Raw genomic sequence first — 19,711 nt, 5'->3', positions numbered from 1 at the left:
AGAAATTCTTTATTGCAACGCTTAATACTGTTTGGTATTCAAGACATCCTTTCCTCAATACCAGGTGTCTTGTTGCTAATCTCAAAATTTTAACGATTTGCATTTGAGGCAACATCACAATTTGTATGAGAATGTTACAGTCAACATGCTGTCACAATGACTTACCAAGTACTCCTTTATTAACTTCTCATAGTCTTCGTTTAGATAGATGCACAAGGACTTCAAGATGCATGCTCGTCTGGTATGGATGTTGTCATGCTGGAGAGGAGGAGGAGATAATATGAGCCAAAACCAGGCTGTTTTGTATAAAGCTAGGGTAATCAGTTAACTTGCATAATTATTCTTTAGGTTAGAACCTGGCATGTACCATTTGTTAAGCCGAAACAAAATGGACAACTTCATCTGCAAATAAAAGTTATTTTGCTGCCTATGACAAAGTCTACTCAATTCTAATACAAACCTTGGAGATGGCAAGCATGAGACCTCTTATTTTCTTTCCAGGTCTCCCTCCTTTGCCCAGAAAGATTTCCATCTTTCTGGGCAAAGCTCGGCAAAGAAGGTAGATAGCAGAGGCTTTGTGGTGATTCGCAGAAACTTCTTGTCGATCTGCAATAGAGAACAAATACATTGATTAAAAACTCAACTGTATATTTCACTCACTTCACTTCCAAGCTGACTAAAGCTGCTTTTAGAAGACAATGCAGACATCAGTGCTGTCATTGATGACTGCTTCTGGGAAGCTTTTGGTCAATTATAAGAGCTCAGCTGATTTTGAACTCAAGATATGATATTGACTCATCACAGTGGATAGGGGCAACAACAGGTTCTACTATAACCTTAAGATCCAAAAGAACATGCCAGGCCTGTTCACCTTCTGGAACAAGGGGACCAATAATAAAAGGCAACAAGCAAAGCAGAGCCCAATTTTTGTGTGCATTCCCCCTATATGTTTTTTACTTGAGTAGGTATGTGGTATGACGTGAGGACAATTTGTCTTATCTTCCCATTTGTAGTCAAAACTTTGGATTGAACTGTTAAGTTTTTCTAAGGTGAAATATTTTATGGAGATCAAATCAGCCAAGCATTCTGCTAGTTCTACAGATATAATGCCCTCAAATAAACCATGTAGTATATCCAGGGGAAAGCCTGCAATAACATCAAAATGACAGACTTTTAGTCAAAACACAGTCACGCTTAACCCCACAACACAGGCTTGAGGTTTCCAATGCAGATTGTAAGTGAGCCTGATGGAGTACACATGCTCTACACTTAAAAACGTCTGCAGTCAAAAACTGAATTTCATTTTTTCTTAGCAACACAGAATCTACATACGTATTCCCCAGAAAAAATTTTCAAAAAAACCTACAAGCATGTGAGCAGCTAGGTTATCAGCTATTACGTAATTTACAGTGCCTTTAACAAACTCGTTCAACTGAGAAATAAACACATTATGTTGTTCCAAGATCACAAGATCTTTTAACAGGGGTTCCAACACCTTTTCAAACCCAAATGTCTTTAAATCATCACTTTTACAAAGAACAGTTAGGTAAATAGAGGAGAGTGCTGAATGAGACCCTGGAGGCAAATTATCCAAGACCCAATAAACACCACAAAGCTTGTGTTTTTTGCGTGAGGTTCCAACAGGATTGCAAACCTCAAAATCATCAATGTAAAGTGTAATGGAGATTCTCAACACGTCAACAGCTAAAAAGCTATTGGTTCTAAAGTGCTTTCCATCTCGAAAAGACCTGTAAACACTCAGACCATCAGCCAAATCCTCACTTTTTTCTTGTCCTATATGTTGCTCAATCACTTTATCAAGTATGTGATTGTGACTCAATAATTCTTCCAATAACTTTAATAAAGGAATGTACTGAAATGACTTTCGTTGATCAACAGATAAAATGTACTCAACAGGCTCTACGACCCTAAAGTTAACCTTATAGTATTGTTTTCTTTTAAGTGAAGTTCCTAGAGGGCCACACTTAGTTAAAATTTTTGATACAGGGTTAGAAATGCACACGTTATTGGCAAGGTCCTCAACAACAGCTTAACCGATATGAAGGTTATGGCTCTTGAATACCTCTTCAACAGTTTGTTTTGTGATTGAAGTACAAAAGGAAAAAGCTGAAAATTTAAATAGTTAAAAGTTGAACTGTGACTAGTTGGTTTTTGTATTATATGATTTATTTATTACATTTTTGTCACGGCTGCGGAGGTGAGCCGTGTGGTGTTGGAGGGAGAAAGGACCCAAAATGCAAGCAGTGGATGATAATGCTAGTGATGTTTATTTACAAAGTGGAGTGGTGGCAAAACAGGCAATGAGGGAGGACAATAAACTAAAGAAACCTAAACTGGGAAAACTAAATAACTAACCTGAGAAGATACCAAAAGGGATGAGAGGCAGAGAGACGCAGATGAGGAACAGGACACCGTGGAACACAGACTGACACAGACGAACCGGCAACAGGCAGGAGAACACACAGGGCTTAAATACACACACCAGTAATCAGGGGATGAGAGACAGGAGGGCAACACAGCTGGGAGAAATCAGAGCTGACGGGACAGGGGGAAACGTAAACTGAACACACTCACATCAGACGGAGACCTTCACAATAAAACAGGAAACTCACAGACACAGAACCAGACAAGACACAGAACTAAACAGATTCACAAGCAGACAGTGTGACACCATGGACAGACGGAGGGAACACAGAGAAATGGGAGCAGGCAGGCAAAGAACAGAAACCTAACAAATGGCAAATCACCACAGAATACATACTCGGAATGAACAAAAGCATAAGGAAACACAAAACACTGAGTCGGCAGGCTCAGGACCATGACAATTTTATGTGGAGTGAATAAATAAAAGTATATTTACGGTGGCCGCTAGAGACAAAGCAGCACGTACAAACTTCAAAACACATACGAACTCTGAAGCACGTAAAAACTCCAAAACACGTAAAAACTCCAAAACACATATAAACTCCAAAACACGTACAAAACACAACAGAAGTGCTCCAGAATGCTAGGTGCAGTGTTGAGCTTTTGTTACCTAGAGGCTACACAAGCCAGCAAGTACCAACGACTGGATTTGGTGTGTGGTAGTAACAGGTAAATTAACATTTTTTTTAATTATTTGAATATATATGAGTGCTTGTGTATAAATACACAAACAATACACATATGCTTTCAATTGTGTAATTTAAGTGATCTAGGTTCAGTTAACGCTAGAAATGTGTTTTGGAGTTTGTACATGCTTTGTCTCTAGGGGCAACTGTATATATTTATGTATAAACATATATAAATAAAACCACTTTTTTTTTTTTACATTAGTAATTCCTTTTGTGCATAATTTTATATTATTGTTAATAATAAATTAATTAAAGCAACAAAACAACCTGAAGAGCCGGTTCGGAGCCGAAAGAGCCGGTTCTCTAAAAGGAGCCGGAAATCCCATCACTAATTGCCGCCTGCGGGAGCGTGCAAAGCTGCTTAAAGCTGTAGCACCCAGATTACTTACAGCTACTTCCATGCTACTGATATAAGGTGCTGTAAGCTGAACACAGCTTCAACCGTCTGTTTGTTGACAAATAGTAATGCGACCGCACTGCATTTTCTTGTTAGTAATGGTAACGGCGTTGTAACGATAGGAATAGTATTTAGTTAGTTCACTCGTTACTGAAAAAAGTAATGCCGTTAGTAACGCCGTTACTTGTAATGCTGTTATTCCCATCACTGGTTAGCAATAACATAAACACAGTGAAGCCGAGGATGAATGCTAACTTTTTCCTCTCAATAAAAGTTGATGCGAGGGTTCCCGATGGTTAGGGACAAATGCAATCCAGTCTTTAAGTCTGACGTCATTAGCCGTGTCTGGGCCCAAACTCTGCTGCAGGTCCATAAGTCAAACAATCACTGCGGGATCACTGAGAGTTGAAAAACTGTCTCTTCTTCTCTTGGCTCCTCTTCTTCTCTAGGCTCTTGATGGAGGTGGTCGCAGTTTCTCCTTCTCCCTCTCCTTCTCCCCTATCTTTCCTGCTTGGCTTCTCATGTCCTTTGTATAGTCTTGCTTATTCTCTAACCCTAAGAGGGTCTCCCAGACTTGTTCTCTAAAAACATAAAGAAGAATTATGGATTTGATCAACTGGTCCCTTAACGGAATTGACACCCTCCTGGGCTTGGGAGAGCCCGACTGTCCTGCGGAGACGTTTGCTGCCAGATACTCGATGGTCGGTTGCGTCGTGTGTCTGGCGACACTCTCGATGGAGGACATTGAACAACATCTACCAATTCGGAACCACAATAACAGAGTTCTGGCTGATTGGAGCTGGCTCGGACCTGGCTTATCGAAGGACAAGAAGCGGCTACAGCTGTTCAAAATCCCACAAGGCTGGCCGACATGATAGACGATGGGCAGGGCCGTGAGTACCCAGACTGTGTTTTTTTTTTTTTTTGAACGCAACATGGATACGATCTTGGAGAAGCTCATGGCTCTGCTATATGGATAACATCTTGAAGAAGAACGGAAATTGAGAGACCTGGTGACCAGTGATAGACATTAGACGAACTGTAAAATTCGATGCAGTTTGTTCGCACTAACCAAATAACTACCATCTTTATCTAATGCGGCCCCCCTGGAGCCAGCTGGATCCTCAAGGCAAAAGCTGACGGGAATAACAAAAATTCTCCTTAGATGACAAGACTGTTGTTGTGACTTTCTCCCCCTCCTTAAACGCCACCCGCGTCGACCCAAGATTGCTGACTTTTGCCTAACTGGGTGAAGGGACACTTTCTCTCCACTGAACACGGAACACACACACACGCACATGCACACATACGCGCATGTACACTGACACAGACCTACACCCACCCACTCACCACCCACCCCCTCCAAACGCCATCGAAGCTTATGTCTTCTGTGTTGTGAGATGTGATGATTCATGTGCTGAGGTGTTTTTTTCTGTTCTCAAACTGATCTCCCTGTTGGAGCTCAGTCTGGAGGGAGTTCTTTTTTCTTCTCGTCTTTCCTTGTGTTGTGCATTTTCCATTGTTGTTCGGTTCCGGGTCGCTGCTCGTGTGGCTGACTGGCCAGCTACCTAGTCTGACCTGTCTCCCCAATGTGATGTTTGTGTATTGTATGTATGGTCGGCAAGGTCAGTCTCTTAATTGCCCCTTGGGGATAAATAAAGTCTTCTGAATCTGAATAAATCCTTTCATCTTTAATAAAATGATCAGTGTTGCTGCTGTACCAGGTGTAACAATTAAGTTTAACATCCAAACTTGCAAACTTTAACCATAACTACTATATTTTACCTGTTACTTTGGACCCAGACTGTAACCCATCATTACTACATGTATTTCTTTAATGTATAACAACACCAATTGTAGATCTAAATATAAATTATAAAAAAGGGAAAGACTGAAACATTGAAAGCTTAATAAAAGGTGACTTTTTTCTATTAACCAAAAACTAAACATATCTCTATAATCATAATCATGTGTCCTTCAACTGTGACCGACTTTAGTTTACATTCAGTATGAGTTCTTCAGGCCAGAAAATGGACAAAAAGTTTTACTGTGTTAACTCTGGGATGTACGAGTTACTACAGCTCTGGCACTGTGTAGAGATAAACACAGTTCATTAAAATAACTCAAAATGTCTCAAACTACAGGGAAGGAAAATTAAAATGTATTGTAGCATCGAAGTTTCAAAAACTCAAATGTCTTCATTTTATTTTTGTTTTTTTTTTATAATGAATGATTTTTATTTTTCCCTTTTTCATAACATCAGATAAACCCAGGGCCACACTGGCAGCAGGAACTACAATCATACCAGTAGGGGGCAGTGTGACACTGACCTGCTCTGTGCAGAGCTCTGATGGATGGAAATATGAGTGGTTCAGACGAACCCAAAGAACCTCTGAAGTTCAAATCAGAGATCAACAAAACAGAGATATCAGAGTATCTGAAGGAGGAATCTACAGCTGCAGAGGAACAAGAGGAAACCCAGTTTACTACACTGATGTCAGTTATGATGTCACCATTGAGAAAACCAGTGAGTTCAGTAATTTAGTTTGAAATATACATTCACTCATGATTATCAAACATACAATGTTAAGTTTTCTGTGTTGATTTCATGTTTCTATTTGTATCTCAACTGTTAATATGTGTAAACAGTTTCCAATAAAGTTGTTGTAAAACAACAACCCAACTGGCCTCAGATATTCAGAGGTGAGACGATCACTCTGACATGTGAGGTGCAGGAAGGAGGTGAAACCACTGAGTGGGAGTATGAATGGAGAGGACCCAGGACACCCACACAGTGGACACACAATAATGATGTGACATTCAGAGTTTCTGAGTCCAGCAGTGGAGACTACATGTGTAAGAGTCGACGCAGAGATGACTCATATTCTTCAACAGAGTGGAGTGAAGCCTTCACATTGTCAGCATCAAGTAAGTCATGTTTGTTGTGTGATCTCCATTTGACAAATGTCATAAGTGACACGGTTTTGTAAACGGACTCATGCACAGACCAGGGGACCTTTGCAAAGCTGACAGTGCGTTTATTTACAGTGGTTTCACCAGGTGAATATATATACAAAGTGTTTGGGAGAAGGGTCTGGGGTACCAGGGTCCGAGGGAAAGGGGAAGGGTCCAAAAACACACTTCACTCTCTCAACAACAATCCCACTCCTTTTCTATGGCGTTATTTTTGTGCCACTATTCTGAGCGCATGTAAAAAAAAAAATTGAGCGCATGTAAAAAAATTTGCAGGTGCAAGTGTAGCATTTTGAGGAAAAATTTATTTTGAGCGGAGAAAAGAAAAGCTAAATTTGAGTGAATAAAATTCATTGCTGCATGCAAAAAATGTATTTCAGTGTTTGCTATTATCCATACACACACACACACAATAGCAGCCCCTCTCGCTCAGTTTTTGCATTTGCGCTTGCTCGCAGTGTGTTGCTTGCGCGCTCAACATTTCTGCCGGTGCACGTTCAACTCCTTCTTTACACCGTTATATTTGTGCCATCAGTATGCATTTAAATAATTATGATAAAAAACTGCAGTGCTCCTGCTACAATTCAGAAACAAGGTGAGGGTTAAATTTTGTTGTGAAATAAAACAAATTCAAGATTACATTAAAGTAAGCGTTATAACTTTGAATTTTTTTTATTTTTTTGTTCCCTGTTGATTCGTTCTTGAAAATTTGTGTTTATTTGTTTGTTAACAGTTTTGGCTGCTGTGAAACTGCAGCACAGCTGGTCTCAGATATTCACTGGTGAGACAATCACTCTCAGATGTGAGATTCAGGGAGGTGAAGGAAAGGTGTGGAAATATGAATGGACAGCACCCAACACAAACAGCCCTCCAACATCCAGTGAATACAGGATCAGCAGAGTTTCAGTGTCCCACAGTGGAGACTACAGATGTCGGGGTAGCAGTGACTATCTCTTAACAGGATGGAGTGATGCCTTCAGACTGACAGTTTCATGTGAGTTGGACCATGATTCATGCTGACATTTAATGTTTTCATGTTTACATTGACATCAGCTGGTTTAAAAACTTAAGCACAGCCTCTAATGTAGATCATTTTATTGGAGATTTTATTTGAGTCTGTGAAAATACGAAAATAATATTTCAATAGTTACAGTGTACTGATCGGCTGTCATGGTCCTGGGTGTTTCCCAGTGTTTTGTGTTTAAGTTCTATTTCCTGATTATTGGTTATTCATGGTTTTGTTCTCTTGATGGTATTTGTTGTTCTGGTTTCTAGTTTACATCACTGTCTTCCTTGTGCGCCATGTGTCATATTCTTTCAGTCTGTCTCTCAGTGTCAAGTCCGCGTCTTTGTGAATTGTCTCTTGTTCCCTGTTTTATTTTGATAGTCCCAGTCCTACATTCAGTTAGTCTAGTTTTGCTTCCCCTTGTCTTGTTATGTATAATTAGCCCCAGCTTTGTCTCCCTCCTGTTTCTCATTCCTTGATTGCTCCTGTGTGTATATAAGCCCTGTGTTTTCTCCTGCGTGTTACTGGCCTGTCTGTGTTCATCCATGCTGGTCTCGCTGCTGGTCATGTTTCATGTTACCCCTGCTCTCCCTCCCCTCGTTTTCAGGTTGTTGTTTAGTTCTTCCCAGTTTTAGAGTATTTCTTAGTTCTGTTTCTCAGTTGGTTGTATGTCACTCTCCTTCAATAAAAGCTCACTGACATCTCAGCCAGTGCCTGCATTTTGGGTCCTTATCTCACCTCCTTACTGCCTGCCACCACAGCCGTGACACCAGAGTCTTTTAATTCTGTTGGAGTGTGGGAGAGATTTATCATTCTTACACCCAGACTATTTGTCCTCATCAGAGTTTATGAAGACATTTTACTACCAATTAATAGAACTATTTTAATAGTACTATATTAAAATAGAACTTATTAATTGTAATATTTTAGTTTTTTTTTTTAAACTACTATCAAAGACGTATTCAAAGACCCTGTGATTGTTTGGGAAAAGGAAGATAAAAAGCTTTGCAGTTAATACTAATGGTTGGTCATCAGTGACAGGGTTCCCACATTCAAACTGACTGGAAGTTATTTATAGTGATTTAATGTTTCCATTTTAAATAATTCATAGGCCTGCAGCAACTGCTAAATAATATTTACTTTGAAAATTCATGATAACATTAACCACTCTCCAACATAAATGAAAGATGTTGTTCAGTGCACTGAAACTATTAAAATATTAATAAATTTAAATTAATGGCAGATAAACCCAGGGCCACACTGACAGCAGGAACAACAATCATACCAGTAGGGGGCAGTGTGACACTGACCTGCTCTGTGCAGAGCTCTGATGGATGGAAATATGAGTGGTTCAGACGAACCCAAACAACCTCTGAAGTTCAAATCAGAGATCAACAAAACAGAGATATCAGAGTATCTCAAGGAGGAATCTACAGCTGCAGAGGAACAAGAGGAAACCCAGTTTACTACACGTATGAAAGTGAAGAAGTCACCATTGAGAAAACCAGTGAGTTCAGTAATTTAGTTTGAAATATACATTCACTCATGATTATCAAACATACAATGTTACGTTTTATGTGTTGATTTCATGTTTCTATTTGTATCTCAACTGTTAATATGTGTAAACAGTTACCAATAAAGTTGTTGTAAAACAACAACCCAGCTGGCCTCAGATATTCAGAAATGATGATTAGTTCAATGGTCTACAAAGCATGCTATGTTGTAGGTGTGTTTTTAAACGAGATATAAAAACAGCGAGTGAAGGAGCCTGCCTGATGTGCAAATGGTAAATTGTTCCACAATTATGGAGCTGTAACTACAAAAACCCGTATCACCTCTGCCCATCTTTGGAAGGCATCTGGTTTGCTGACCTGAGAAAACGAGGCGGGACACAAGGGTGCAGAAGCTGAAACAGATAGAATGGGGCATAACCATCAAAAGATTTAGGTACAATTAAAATGATTTTAAACCGGATTTGTAAACGAAAAGGAAGCTTGTGAAGGGAAGTAAAATTGGAGTGCCATGCTCCTGCTTGCTTCCACTTGATAAAACTCATGGGGTGGCTTTTTACAGCTGAAGGCAAGCAACAGAGGCCTGTCTGATTCTGACTACATTGCAGTAGTTGAGACAAGAGGTTATAAAAGCATTTTGTTGTGTTTCAAGTATGTGTTTGGCCACGAGAGGCTTGATCTTTGACAGTTGCCACAGTTGGAAAAAGCAGGATTTTAACACATTGTTCACATGAGAATCATGTTTAACATATTTGTATAGCAAAAGCTTGTAAATTATAGTCACTAAAGTCAACTGGACATGTGCCAATGTTCTCATTGTGGGGAGTCAAGTTGGGATTAAGGCAGAACCCTCCGGAGTGGTGAAGATGGAGATAGAGGGTTGAATGGAGACTGAGTGACGCAGGAAAGGCGGTTATGTGGACGAGGTGGATTGCATGAAGACATCTGCAATGAGGAATGACAGCTTCACAATGAGATTTAAATTACGTGGTGTGACGGTTGATTGGCCTGAAGAAGGCCAGCAGAAAGATGATTAGACTAGACCAGTGAACTCACAATCAGCTTGCATAAGCTTCATTTTAAAACAGCAGGATTTTTTTAAGTGCTTTCTGATATGAAACATAAACATAAACATGTGAAACATAAAACCCACATGAAGATAACAGATAAATACAACAAACAAAAGCAAAAAATCTAAATTAAAAATGATTTCTCAACAAAAAAATCTTCTAATAGAAACAGCCAGCTAAAAGAGCAGTAAGAAAACACTCACAGTAAACTTAACAAAAACAAAAAACGATCCACTATTTTCTAACAGGACCTGTCCTCACTGTGTCTCCATCATGGCTGAGTCCTGGAGCCTCAGTAACTCTGAACTGTGAGGTTGAACATCCGTCTGCAGGATGGAGCTTCTACTGGTATAAAGCTGTTCCTGATCTATCAGAGAAATCCTCCAGTTATGAGCTGCTACCTGATGGCAGTGGGACTGCACAGGACTCCTACATCATTCATGGACAGACACACACAGCAGGATATGTGTGCAGAGCTGGAAGAGGAGACCCAGAGTATCACACTGATCACAGTCAACCAAAGTTTGTCTGGTCTGCAGGTCAGCTTGATTCTCTCTTTCTACTTTCAAGTAGTGAAAATGCAAGAAAATTTAAAAACTTAATTTGCTTTTTGTTAATATACTCATGGTTTACTTTTGTGGTTTACCAATCAAGGTGAAAGTTGACCAATACAGACATTGCATCTTTTAGCAGACCTTAAAAAAACATTTAAGTAAAATAATATTTAATCTATTAATATTTAATATCAGCCAGAAAAGGGTGGAGTGCCCACTCCGTGTCGGGGATGAGTTCCTGCCCCAAGTGGAGGAGTTCAAGTATCTCGGGGTCTTGTTTGCGAGTGATGGGAGAAGGGAGCGGGAGATCGACAGACGGATAGGTGCTACGGCCGCAGTGATGTGGACGCTGCACCGGTCCGTCGTGGCGAAGAGGGAGCTGAGTGTAAAAGTGAAGCTCTCAATTTACCGGTCGATCTACGTCCCTACCCTCACCTATGGCTACGAGCTGTGGGTAGTGACCGAAAGAACGAGATCGCGGATACAAGCAGCGGAAATGAGCTTCCTCCGAAGGGTGGCTGGCCTCTCCCTTAGAGATAGGCTGAGAAGTTCAGCCATCCGGGAGGGGCTCAGAATAGAGCCGCTGCTCCTCCACATCAAAAGGAGCCAGTTGAGGTGGTTCGGGCATCTGACAAGGATGCCTCCTGGGGTTGGTGTTCCGGGCTTGTCCCACTGGGAGAAGGCCCCGGAGCAGACCCAGGACATGCTGGAGAGATTATATCTCTCGGCTGGCCTGGGAACGCCTTGGTGTTCCCCCAGACAAGCTAGAGGAGGTGGATGGGGAGAGGGAGGCCTGGGCTTCTCTGCTTAGGCTGCTGCCCCCGCGACCCGGCCTCAGATAAAGCGGAAGAAGATGGATGGATGGAATATTTTCACTGTGATATTTTGAATCGTAACATCTGTGAACTTTGTCTCTTCACTGCATGTTGTTTCCAGATGTTCATTCAGCAGCGTCTCTCACAGTGAGTCCTGACAGAGTGCAACACTTCACCTCTGACTCTGTCTCACTGACCTGTGAGGGAAACTTCACTGAGTGGAGAGTGAGGAAGTTCTCTGAGGACGGCCGACTGTACTCTGACTGTAGGAGAATGACTGGATCCACATGTAACATCAACACATCGAAGTCAGATACTGCAGTGTACTGGTGTGAGTCTGGATCAGGAGAGTTCAGCAGTGCAGTCAACATCACTGTACACGGTATGTTACATGGTTTTTTTGCTTGTTTTATTTTCTCACTTTTATGTTAATCATCAACTCATTAATCATATACAGTACCACCTTGCTACATTTAAGTATATCTATCTGTTAAAAATAGACAAAAAAAAAATGGGAATTTTAGGCAATTTTAAGTATCTCAGCTAAGCAACTATGTCTTATTTTAGCTCCATCTTTATCACTAAATTTAGTGATAAATTTATACTTTATTTTTGCAATAAACCACTAGCAAGTTCAAGATGTGTGTCAAAGTTACAAACAAAAACAACTAGTGATGGGATGGGATCTTTTTAGAGAGCCGGCTCTTTCGGTTCGGCTCACTAAAAAGAGCCGGCTCTTTCGACTCCGAACCGGCTCTTCAGGTTGTTTTGTTGCTTTAATTAATGTATTATTAACAATAATATAAAATTATGCACAAAAGGAATTACTAATGTAAAAAAAAGGGTTTTGTTTTTATTCATATATGTTTATATATAAATATATACGGTGGCCCCTAGAGACAAAACACGTACAAACTCCAAAACACATTTCTAGTGTTAACTGAACTTCAAAACAGAGCTACCCTAGATCACTTAAATTACACAATTGAAAGCATATGTGTATTGTTTGTGTATTTATACACAAGCACTCATATATATTCAAATAATTAAAAGAAATGTTCATTTACCTGTTACTACCACACACCAAATCTGATCGTTGGTACTTGCTGGCTTGTGTAGCCACTAGGTAACAAAAGCTCAACACTGGCCCTAGCATCCTGGAGCACTTCTGTTGTGTTTTGTACGTATTTTGGAGTTTTTACGTGTTTTGGAGTTTGTACATGCTCTGCCTCTAGGGGCCACCGTAAATATACTTTTATTTATTCACTCCACATGAAATGTAATAAATAAATCATATAATACAAAAACCAACTAGTCACAGTTCAACTTTTAACTATTTAAATTTTCATTTTAAATTTAAACATGAAACAACACAAAACACTGCAAACCACAGCACAATTAAATTGTATTCAATTAAAATATGAAAACAAAAAGAACATGCACATTCTCTGTCATTTGGGCCTGCATGAATAAACTTTCTGAATCCTTTATCATCCGCAACTGAAAATAGTTGTGGATACCTTTCTAATGTGACGTTGTTGTCCCTGGCTCTGTCTCTCCCTCCCGCTCTGTTCCTGTGCTACTGCGAGTGTAACTACCGCCCCTCCCCCTTCTTCCCAGCGCAAAGAACAAGGCTCGCATGCGGAGTGAAGCGGAAAAAAAGTGCGAGAGAGAGAAGGGAAAAAACCCCACAGCTCGCGATAAGGAGCCGGCTCGCGTCGTTCACGTCAAAAATCCGGCTCTAAGAGCCATTTCGTTTGCGACCGACACATCACTAAAAACAACTGTAGACTCACCGGAAACCCAGAAAAGTAGATTATAATTTTTACTACTTATATAAAGTAGTAAAAAACATATTACTCTGTTCCTGTGTGGCTGTGGTTGTTCTGTGCTATTGCAGAAACACAAGCTGATGAGTTGATACGCCAGCCAACTCCACCTTGTTCTGCTCCATGTAATACTCTGCACCACCGCTCCCTTAACATTTCAGCTATCACCATACACAAAGCCACAGCAGTGAAATATAAGAAAGTCTAATTTAATCAGGCACAGAAAACATCACATCAGGTAAACATCACATTACAATATTTGTTATTATTATTTTTTAATGTCACTCTTGAGACCAGGACACAATTCCTGTAATTGTCTCCCTAGAGCCCAAAGTCATCCAGCTGTTACTGACTGAATTATGGAATTATTTTCATTTGGACATTTCAAACAATAGCCCATGTTCTATGATTATTATTTTATTAATTATTATTTTGTGTCTATATGTTTTATATATTTTATAGGACAGCTGTATATTTGACTAAAAAAAGTTCCTTGTAGGACATGTACAGTAGTTCATAAACACAGAAGAGCTAATATCAGATCTTCATGTTGCTTTGGTTCCCGTCAGCTTTTTTCCTGAAGGTCACCAGCTGATGTGACTGAAACAATTGTGTGTGATTGTGTCACAGATGATGGTAATGGTCCTATCCTGGTGAGTCCTGTTCATCCTGTGACTGAGGGAGCTTCTGTTAGTCTGAGCTGCAGTTTGAGAACACAAAAAATACTTTCCAATGTGTTTTTCTATCACAATGACAAACTTATTGAAAATGATACCCGAGGGGAGCTGAAGATCTCTGCAGTGTCAAAGTCTGATGAAGGTTTCTACAAGTGTCAGTACTCAGGAAGAGAGTCAGCACAGAGCTGGATGTCAGTTAAAGGTGAGCAGGATCAAAAGATTTTCTGCATTTCTGTAATGATTATCATGGTCACTATAGAGTATGTTATTGAGTATGTGTTAAGTCTTGTTTTTCATCTGATTCTTGTTTTGTAAGAATATTTTTTGAAAAATGTCTCACATAAAGTGTTTACTGTTAATGTTTACAATCACAGTAGCTCCATCAGGACCTGAAAGCTCTTCATTTCCTCTGTTCCTGGTTGTTGGACTGGTTTGTGGAGTCTCTCTTCTTATTATTCTCTTGCTCTTAATGTATCGCTATAGAAAGGCAAAGGGTAAGACACTTTTACAAATACACCAACATGTGATGATGTTCTGGCACAAAATAGAAGTAAAATGCACTGAGAGAAAAAAAATCATTTTTTTTCTCTTTTAACAGATTTATGCTTCACTGGGTTGGTATAAAACTTTATATTCCTATTTTCACTCTAAACATTCAGTAGTATTTTTCTTACTGTGCTAAATTTAGTGTATTATGTTATTATCTGTACATTTGTTATGTTTTCATTAGGCCGATCCAGTCAGATATCAACGGTCAAGACTCCACCAGAAATCATGGAGACAATCAGGATGAAATACAGGATGAATACAAATCTCTTCACCCTGGTGAGTCATAAAACCAAACTTTAGTATTAATTATTAGTCTTCATAACCCCCAGGAGTTCTGGTCAACTGTTTTTCAAAGAGCCTGAATCAAAGGCAAAAATCCAGAACACAAAAACTTAGGACAAAAAAAAAAAAAAATAATTCAAGTGAAATTAATTTGGTGTCTTTGCACTTTAACAAAAATATGTAGTTGCTGTAATACATTAAACTCTAACATGATACTCTGACCTTGTCTTTTTTAAGGTGAATATGAACTCTATGAAACAGTCCATCACTCAGAAGACACTGCAAATGGTGCAAATGGTACAAATGGTACATGGTATATTTTGAATAGCACAGAGCAGTTAGAAATAGAAATAATTATTTTAAAAGTATTGAAATTATACTCTGACCCTGTCTTTTTTATTCATTCATTTTTTTATTTTTTTTTGTCAAGGTGATCATCACATCTATGAAACAATCCAAGACCTGGAAGATACTGAAAATGGTACACATTATCTTTAAAATATCACAGTGGTTACCAGAGGTGGCAAAAGTATGGGTATTCTGTACTTGAGTAGAATTACGGATACTAGTGTTTAAAAATACTAAAAAAGTTGAAGCACTGATTCAATGTCTTAAATCAAGTAAAAGTGAAAAAGTACAGGCTCTGAAATGTACTCAAAGTAAGAATGTAAAAGTAGCTCTTTGAAGAACATTTCCACCAAATACTTTTGTACAAAGCTGAAAACAGAACCTTGTGCTATGTTAATGTACTAATAAAATAATTTTGGTAGATGCAATTAAATCTTTATTTCAATCTAAATGTTAATTCGAATAAAGGAATCACAACTCACATTAATTTCTATTGAGAGCTCCAGTAGATTTACTTAATGTACCTGCTGCTCTTTGTGGATTTGAATTCAACAAGATGTCGGCAGATGTGTTAAGAATCATCCTGCTGATTTATATCCTTTACACTGTTTATGCTTTCTTATATTATACAGTATACAACCATTCACTGCTTAATTTCAAATTCATTTCTACTCCCCTTCATGTAACCTAACTCTGATAATGAGCACCAGTCACACACTGTTCTATACTATAAATCCATCACATTACACTATCTAACCTGCTTAATCTGTTACGGTCCGCAGTGGCTGACCGTGTGGAGAGTGTTTGGAGGACCCAGGTGCGGACACAGATGAGCAGACAAAATTAACTTTAAACAAAGGCGAGCATTTATTTGAGGCTGGGGTACATGAACTAAACTAAACAAGAGCTGAACAGGGACAACAACTAAACAGGAACCTAAACTGGGAAGAAACTAAGAACAGTGAGACTATAAACAAGACTGTGCCAGAACATGAAGGAACTATGAAATATAAGAATAAGCAACATGACTCATGACCTGCACAGAGACTTGAAACCTGACATGACATAGGACGTGGAACACAGACAACGTGACACAGACTGAATGAAACACAGAGACTAAATACACATAAGGGATGATCAAGGGAAGTGGCCACACATGGGAGCACAGCTGACACACATGAACCTAAAGACGGGACAGGGGAAGTGAAACTAAATACACTGACATTGGACACAGACTTCCAAAATAAAACAGGAAACATAACAGACGTGGACTTGACTTGGGAATACACAGGAACCAAAAGACTAGAAAAGATAAACTATGACAAAATCAAAATTCAATAATGATACAAAACTCAAAACACTGGGTCACCGACCCAGGAACATGATATAATCTGCACTAAACCACAGTGGATTTTCATGCAACCTTTAAGCAATACAGTTAGTCTACCTCATTTTGTTTGCAGCAGGTTCCACAATCTGAGTAACATAATTTCTTTATTACAGACCTGATATCTGATTTAAAAACATGAACACTTACATGTAAGCTTTAAATTTCCAGTTTATTAAAATTTCACTGAACAGTCCTTGCCTTTAAATCTAACCCTTCTTCTGATAGAAACTCTGCATTTGCAATCATCTATCACTTAAAAACTTCTGATAAAGTGCCCCCCCAAAAACCCATAAAAAATAAAGCTAAAAAACACCAGCCTACTGTAACCCCTATGACACATGGTTTTGCCTCTTAAAAAATACAAAAACAGGATTTCCTTTCATGTGTTACTGTGAAGGCACACAGTAACAAAATAATAACTCCCCTCAAATGCATAAAACCATAAGTAACAAACCTGTTTTGGAAATGGTAGTGGAACGTACAGATGTTTGTCTAAAAAAGTAGGGAGTAAAAGTAGAAAATTGTCAGAAAAAAATACAGATATAGATGAAAATTGTACAAGTGCAATAATGTATTTGTACTTCGGTACTTCTGGTGGTTAGAGATGTATAAACATTTGAATTAAAAATAGTAACTCAAATGATATTTTATTATAATCCTCTAACTTAACAAAATGTACATTTCAGAGGAAGATGAATCATCCGAAGCCACATACTCTCTTATTGAGGTTAAAGACTTTGGAATGGAGAGTGAGTATCCAACATGTGCAATTTAAAACAACAAAGGAAAATAAAATACATTTAAAAATCTAGTTAAGAAAGGTTTTCACCTGCAGTGCTGAAATGTGTATTAATTATTTTCTTTTGCTCATTCATCTGATTATCTTAACAGGGAAGCATCATAAACCACACAAGAGTACTCTTTACACTGATGTGAATACGGGAACTGCAGGTAAACTCACAACAGTCATGCACTGAAATGTCTCATTACATTGACAATATTCCTTGACAAGATTAAATGGCCTCACCACATAACATCCTTACTTTTTGTCTTTTGTGTTTGCCTTACAGGTCAGTGAAGAGAGCAAGAGTATAGCAAAGCCAAAGAGAAGCATAGTATAATCATACTATAATGATCAAAGCATATGCACGCTATATATGTTCCCTACATCCTCTGAGTGAGACACTCTTGATAAAACTTTGCATAAGCATTGCATAGGGCACTGTGAGTGACCCATGAATATGTAAATATTTGAAGTCTCAGAATCGTATAGAATTGTGTATTTGACAGTTCAACTGAGCAATAATGGAATATCAGATTAGAGTGGTGTGTCTAATTTAATGTATTTTAGCATCATATTATAGCATATCATTGTATCTTGTTTATTGTAGTATATAAATATTTCTAGTCCCTGTCTCCAGTGCAGGGTGGAGGGATTTGTAATAATATAGACCCAATACTCTGTTTTTACACGAGGGCACCAATACATTTTTGTACAGTATGACATATTATACATTATGTTAAAATAAATAAATGGTGTGACTAATGGTGTATGGAGTTGAATGAAAGCACTTTTTGCACAGTTTTGAGAAGTTTATTCTTCTATGGATTTTTTTTTAAATTTCCAGTCTGTCAGCAGTATTTTTCTTACATCATGCTGCTTTATATCATATTTGTAAACTATAACTGTGAAATCCAATAACACTGAGGTTTAAAAATATGATAAATCGTCAAGTGTAACAGCCATCACTAGGGGGCAGTGCACTGTTAATCGTGAGATTTCCAAATTCACTGTGCTCTATTTAACTGCTTGCAGTGGCAGTTTTTGGATATGAGTGTTAGGATGCCTGGGTCGTTGACCCAGGGTTTTGAGTTTATATATTATTTATCATTTCTATGCTTTGGTTTCTTTGTTAGAGTTATGTCTTATGGTTTGACTCTGTGTAATCCTTAGTTGCTGTCTCCCCTGTCCGCTATATCCCCGTGTCCAGTCAGTGTCTGTGTCTGCCCTGGTCCCACGTCTCTGTTCCCTCTGTTGTAGTGCCTGCATGTGAGTCTGTGTCTTTTGTTCAGTCTGTGTTATGTGTTTCCTGTTTTACTTTGAAGGTCTGTGTCTTATCTCAGTGTGTTCAGGTTACACTTCCTTGTCTCGTCAGTTCTGATTTCCCCCAGCTGTGCTCTCCTTCTGTGTCTCATTCCCCTCGTTACTTCCCAGTGTATTTAAACCCTGTGTTTCTCTGAGTCAGTGTCGCGATCTACCCTTATCTTGCTGTGTGTTCGGTCTGTGTAGGTGTATTTTGTGTTCTTAGTTTTGTTACCCTTTTGAGTTCAGCATTAAAGCTGTTTTGAGTTACTTTCTGTCTCCGGACTCTGCACTTTGGGTCCTTCTCCTGCCTGCACACTGCCGTAACATAACAATGAGTGACAGCGGCCATTGCCAGGGCTTTTCCTGGGTTACAGTTACAGTTTCTCCTAGAAGGAATTGTAAAAACTGTAACAGTAACAGACTAAACTATTTAAACAATACAATATGTTACAGAATTTACAAATTTAAGAAATAGAACTAATATATAAAGATCACTCAATTATAAAGATCAAGAATTAGCAGAAGTAATTATAAATAAAACTGACAAGAATTTTACAGAGTAGAAAGTAGCGTGTGTAAAAAGGGTGCAACTATTGCAGTGTTTACAGTGTGTTAGATGGAGGAGTTGTACAGGGAGATGGCCACGGGCAGGAATGATTTCCTGTGTCGTTCAGTGGTGTTTTTTGGTCATCTCAGTCTCTCACTGAACGTGCTCCTGTGACTAGCCAGCACGTCATGGAGTGGGTTTGAGGTATTATCCAGCATTGTCCTTATCTTGGACGACATCCGCCTCTGTTCGCCCAGGGTACCAAACATGCTAGGACCGCCCCTGACTGCTTTCATACCTTTATTGCTGCTTTCAGTTTTACTTAAACGCCAAACATGTAGCATAGATCCTATAAGAAACTATTAACTCTAGCATGGCACAATTAACATTTCTTTTGCTACAACTAATTATTTATAAAAAAAAAGATTGATGAGGAAACCAAACAAGAAGTTCAAATGTTGAAACTGCGTTCTTGTTTATTCACCACTTACCTAACCCATACTGTTGTTTGCAGCTTTGCTGTGCTCTCCAAAAATCAGAAAT

General features: G+C 38.9%; 1 protein-coding gene across 1 annotated transcript in view; it reads left to right on the top strand.

The window, feature by feature from the left end:
- LOC146390970 (Fc receptor-like protein 5) overlaps positions 1-18,086 on the top strand; it is a 60,978-nt gene extending 42,892 nt beyond the window's left edge. The window contains exons 8-22 of the mRNA XM_084923873.1: positions 5,795-6,058; positions 6,181-6,459; positions 7,238-7,498; positions 8,130-8,138; positions 10,340-10,630; positions 11,582-11,842; positions 13,920-14,168; positions 14,341-14,460; positions 14,565-14,580; positions 14,697-14,791; positions 15,035-15,103; positions 15,228-15,278; positions 17,222-17,284; positions 17,427-17,486; positions 17,606-18,086. Coding sequence (XP_084779999.1) covers positions 5,795-6,058; positions 6,181-6,459; positions 7,238-7,498; positions 8,130-8,138; positions 10,340-10,630; positions 11,582-11,842; positions 13,920-14,168; positions 14,341-14,460; positions 14,565-14,580; positions 14,697-14,791; positions 15,035-15,103; positions 15,228-15,278; positions 17,222-17,284; positions 17,427-17,486; positions 17,606-17,613 — 2,096 coding nt within the window. The 3' untranslated portion in view covers positions 17,614-18,086. The remainder of the gene's footprint in view (positions 1-5,794; positions 6,059-6,180; positions 6,460-7,237; positions 7,499-8,129; positions 8,139-10,339; positions 10,631-11,581; positions 11,843-13,919; positions 14,169-14,340; positions 14,461-14,564; positions 14,581-14,696; positions 14,792-15,034; positions 15,104-15,227; positions 15,279-17,221; positions 17,285-17,426; positions 17,487-17,605) is intronic.
- The last annotated feature ends 1,625 nt before the right edge of the window (positions 18,087-19,711 follow it).

Source organism: Perissodus microlepis, chromosome 3 (assembly GCF_051167445.1).
Source record: "Perissodus microlepis isolate ML-2025 ecotype Zambia chromosome 3, ASM5116744v1, whole genome shotgun sequence".
In the NCBI taxonomy this organism is placed as follows: Eukaryota; Metazoa; Chordata; class Actinopteri; order Cichliformes; family Cichlidae; genus Perissodus; species Perissodus microlepis.
The sequence above is the reverse complement of the archived record's forward strand: the minus strand, read 5'-3'. Positions and strand labels throughout refer to the sequence as shown.